This window comes from Notothenia coriiceps, unplaced genomic scaffold (assembly GCF_000735185.1).
Source record: "Notothenia coriiceps isolate Sejong01 unplaced genomic scaffold, NC01 NC01_scaffold00037246, whole genome shotgun sequence".
Classification (NCBI taxonomy): domain Eukaryota; kingdom Metazoa; phylum Chordata; class Actinopteri; order Perciformes; family Nototheniidae; genus Notothenia; species Notothenia coriiceps.
In genome coordinates, this window is record NW_011369947.1 from 8,133,753 (window position 1) to 8,138,851 (window position 5,099).

General features: G+C 42.1%; 1 protein-coding gene across 1 annotated transcript in view; it reads right to left on the reverse strand.

Moving 5' to 3' along the window:
* Window positions 1-405: 405 nt before the first annotated feature.
* LOC104965702 (uncharacterized) overlaps window positions 406-5,099 on the reverse strand; it is a 12,459-nt gene continuing 7,765 nt past the window's right edge. Inside the window, exons 4-7 of the mRNA XM_010794708.1 lie at window positions 3,035-3,109; window positions 2,821-2,949; window positions 2,487-2,594; window positions 406-1,278 (exon numbers count right to left, since the gene is read on the reverse strand). Of these exons, the coding sequence (XP_010793010.1) occupies window positions 1,094-1,278; window positions 2,487-2,594; window positions 2,821-2,949; window positions 3,035-3,109 (497 nt within the window). The 3' untranslated portion in view covers window positions 406-1,093. The remainder of the gene's footprint in view (window positions 1,279-2,486; window positions 2,595-2,820; window positions 2,950-3,034; window positions 3,110-5,099) is intronic.

A 5,099-nucleotide genomic window follows, 5' to 3' on the forward strand; every position in this document is an offset into this window, starting at 1 on the left:
CGAATAAGTGACAAACAAGAACAATTCCCCAATTTGACTGCACATAAGAGTAGGCAGCACTACAGTACACATCTGACACTTTCATTTCACTGTTAGGCTGTTTCAGCATGATGCAACATGGGTAATACCTCTGCAGACAATCTTGTCGGACTGACCATGCATCATCTGAGAAAAAAGCAGAAGAGCTTACAAGGAAACTAATCTGTGGTTGCTTCAGACTGCCTTATACGTGACATTTCTCTGCAAACTAAACTTATCTCATTGCAAGCGAGCCAAAGGAAGATAACACCGTCACATTTAGAGATTAACTCCCCCAACGCACCAAACTACCAACACAAGCATGCTCAGGCTATCAGCTTGTCTATGAAACAGTTACTACATATACCTGGCAAGGTTTTAAAAATGAACACACAGCTCGATAAGATGTAATGTAATCATTTATTGATGACAAATGTTCTTTCTTCCTTCGAGAAAGACAGTTTTTCAGCAAAAATGAGGAGTCATTGCCATAATGTGTGCAAATGAGGAAGTGGTTATTCCGAGCGGTGCGCTTGCCTGCCACTTATTGCAGGGTTATATAACTAAATGCATTGTAAAGGCAAAATTATATTAGTATTATTTTAAATGTACAGTTGGTCAACAATGTATTAAAAAAGTGAACATGCTCATGAATTAGAAACAAGCATAAACATAACGCAAAGATTGTTGCAATATTGGATAATGTTATCTAAAACCACAATTAAAATGCTTTTGAAATCAAACAAGGAATTTTAAATAAACCACAGAAGCATAACAATAATAATAATATCTATGAATGAAAATAAAATGTGTATTTACATTAAAAGAACCCGCATCCTATGAATGTATTTCAACTTTAAACAGGCTTCTGGCGGAGGTCCCTATAGACTGTACAAGAGAAACACATCACAGCAAAATGTTGACCTGTATCTTGTCAAAACATCATTAGGTGTATCATTTATTTATTCTGAAGAAATAAAGGAATATCATTATTAATATTATAAGGATTATTATTGCAGGATTTTGTTTTTTAATACATCGGTGCAGTCTTTGTCAAATGAATGAACTCTGGGAATCACCTGCCTCTTCGCACCTTGGCGTACACACATTCCTCTCCTGCGGGATCAGCCGTCAGCCGAGGTCGCTCTGAGAACTTGACCTGGCCGTACTCCACCTCCGGCTCGGCCCTCTGCTGGACCTGCCGCCCCGACCGCTGCTTGATCTTGACAACAGCATAGGTCAACTCCTGTTCATCTTCATCTGCAGAGTGAATACATAAACAACACAATCATGTTAAAGGTCACCTATTATGCAAAATCCACTTTTTCATGTCTTTCATACATAAACATGTGTCCCCTCTGCGTAAAGAGATTCTGAAAGTTTTAGGAACAAAGATTCCCTCTCTTTTTATATAAAAAACCTGTCTGAAAATGAGCTGATCAGATTTTAGCAACTTTATGATGTCATAACGATTTTTGGCTTGTGTAACCATTAGCCAATCACCAACCAAGGTAACACCCGCCCACCTTATCACCTGGCCGTGGGGAGGGGCTCCTTATTTTCATCTAAAGTAACAGACAGAGAATCAGCACTATAGGGGGGTATAAAGTCAGCAGTCGGACTGGGAGCCGTAGTGTCACTGGTTCAAGTCACCGAACAGAGTTCAAATATGGAGTGTGGACTGGTACTTGGAGAGGTCCCAGTTCACCTCCTGGGCCCTGCCGCAGTGCCCTTGAGCAAGGCACCGGACCCCCCCCTCCCCATTGCTTCCCGGGCGCTGTACAATAGCTGCCCACTGCTCCTACTACTTGGATGGGTAAAAAACAGAGACCAAATGTCACTGTGTGTGCTGTGTAGCTACATGTATGTGTGACCAATAAAGAGGGCTTCATCCTCCAATTCTATGTATCTATTCTATCTATTGTCTCTCTGTTCCATGAACCATCCAGGCAAAGTTTGGTTTTTACCTCGCCGGCTACACACACTTTACACTCACCCTTACATGTTGTCACTTTAATAAATGCAGGGCTAACCACTGTCCCCTCTTGTTGCACTCCTTGAGCCGGTTTGTGGCAGTAATATTGATGTTATGGTATAATAGTATGTCAGTCACAGGGGACATGTTTCTGCATTGATTACTTTTACCTTTTAATGCTTTAAGTAAACCTTCCTGATTATACTTACGTCGGGTTCACTAAAGTAAAGGATGTAATACTTCCAACACTACAGGGTGTTTGTACAGTTGGTTAAAAATATTGTTTATTTTTTGTTATTTACCTACCAATATGTGTATGTTTTTCTCGTCAAGTTTCCAAAGTGGTCTCAATGTTATTATCTTATTCTCGGGCAAGAAACAAATTAGGCTACTTGTAATGCCAAAAATGTCAAACTGTTTGTTGCATTTATAAATACAGAAATAAATTGTGAATGCAGCGATGTGTAAGAAAAAAGGAAGTTGTGTTCTGTACCATTGGGCTGGTTGCTTCTTTTTTTTCTCTGAGCACAGACGACAGCCACCCCGACCACCAACAGAAGAACCAGTGCAGAGAGAACACCGGCCATTATTGGCCATTTTTCTGTTTCAACAACGAGACACAAGATATTTAAATATCAGGCAATCACTACAGGTGTTTTATGGAGACACACAAACAAAAAAGGGGGGAATTACTTTAATAATCCATTGTTGCAGTGTTAGTTGTCACTTACTAATGTACCATGGTTCATCTTCAGAGAGGGGGGTCACAGTTTGATTCCAGGATGTGATGTTAGTGCAGGGGTTAATTGACACTGTACTCTCCTTACCCGCAGTGGAGGAATCTGGGATGGTGGTAGGAGATGATGTTGTTGGTTCAACACACAGCGTATTGTTGGCTGCAAACACCCACTGTGATATCTGTGTCCCATTTGAGGTGCAGTTAATGAATATGAAGCCTGTGGGAAAGAATCAGATACATGACTGATGTGCAGTTAATCATCCATGTCTTATTCATCAAACTGTTTAGACTCATCTTCTCACCACAGTTAGAGATCTCCTCTCCTTGAGAGACCTTGCTGACGTTATTCCTGACGGAGCAGGCCAATGCTCCTGAGACGTGTTGTCTCAGAGTGAAGCATCACTCTGAGACAACACGTCTCAGGAGCATTGGCCTGCTCCGTCAGGAATAACGTCAGCAAGGTCTCTCAAGGAGAGGAGATCTCTAACTGTGGTGAGAANCACACACACACACACACACACACACACACACACACACACACACACACACACACACACACACACACACTGTATAAAACAGATGGAATGCTGGCAAAAAGTTTCAACATGTGCAGTATATTTTCTTCCTCCCTCAACATCCCCATCTGTGCCTCCATCTGGCCGGGGCAGTTAGACAGTGAGCAGCAGCGACAGCCTATTTGTCATAAACTGAGTGTTTCAATTTAATGGCAGCAGGTCATGGTGTTTGTCCTCCACTGTGCGCTCATTAACACTTATTTAACAGCCATTATAGCACTGTCACAGCACCTTCTGTCACAAACCAGCTGATAAACATACACACTCTGCTGTCGAACAAAGATACAGACACCTGAATCTTCAATTAAGGCTTTTCATTGACTCGTATCTAGGGAATCAGGTCCGCACACCGTCTGAAGTTTCCCTTAAACGCATGTAGCACACAACAAGAGAATGTCTATGTCAGAATTATCTCACTTAAGCTTAAGATATACTTACTTTTATCCATGTCTGTGCGCATGGTGACTGTTAAACACCTGCACTTTTCAAAGAACATCCATAACATTCATCTGATTGCAACTTATATATATCAATGTTCCAATTACTTGTATATAGACTGTTCTGCACTATTTCTATTCTATTTTATTTTATTTACTTTACCTGTGACCTAAGAATGTCATAACTAAACTGTAGCTATTTACAAATGACAATAAAAGCCTTGAATCCTTGAAAATGGCGTTACCTTGAGTATCATACAAGCATTTGGATTGTCGGTTGTGCCCGTCCTCAGAATTTGACGCAACAAAAGCACGTGGTAAAAAGGAAATCTCTGGCCTTGAAATAGTCTCGGTTTATGCAATGGTTAGCTCCTGGGTTTTATTGTATTTTAAGCATGTTTTACTTTCATTGTTATTCTCTTGGCTTATTACAGTTTTTCTCAATCGCTAAACCCACTATTTAGAATCAAAATTCCTTTCATCAAACCAACAGCACAGCCATCGAAAGACAAGCAGAAAACGCTCATTCTCTACAACATATAACGCATGTTATCATTGATATGCCACCATAAAATGCAGATGCTACAGCAGTGTTTTGGCAAAGCACGATCACACACTCCGTCTAAGCGAAGTTACACATCTCTACACAGACACATCAAAAATCTTTTGTGAAACGGCTCATGTCTAGCAAAACAAATATCTTCTCAAAGCAGTGGATAACACTTAGCTCCTCTCAAACTTAGACCATAGCTACCAGCTAATTGACACTTGATGTGCAGAATATGAACCTTGTTATGCAGTCAATGCACCGCACATTGAAAAAGGTAACTGGGCATGGACATGTAGCTGTATAGGCTTACAGTAAATGATGCTCAGCGTCCCTGCGTAATGGGGCATATACACCGGCAACTGTCTTGCGGCGCTGGATGTTCCTGATTGACCGACTTGTGCCACGCAGCAAGAGAGGGATCACAAGTGAGGTCGGCTTACACGTGTCATAGGGAGCAATGTGGGCATTCCAGCGCACTCTCGGAGGCGTGAGGTTCATGTTGAGGCTCATCCACACATGGCCATGGAGTTCCTCGCCTCCCATACTCCCCAATTTCCTAAACCCCGCAATGAGGAGTTTCTTCTCTGGGGCGCTGGAGATGGAAGGTTTATGACCATCATCCTCATGACAGAGGCCCCTTTTCCGGACGGCAATGAATGCTGGCTGTCGGGACATCTCTGCGGATCCTTCAACGGGTGGTGTCGACCGCAAGGAGATATAGGCGCGGCACGCTGCGCTTTCAAGGAAGACATACGGCTGTGAGTAGATGAGGCTATGTGGCCAGACAGACGCCAAAGGAGCAATC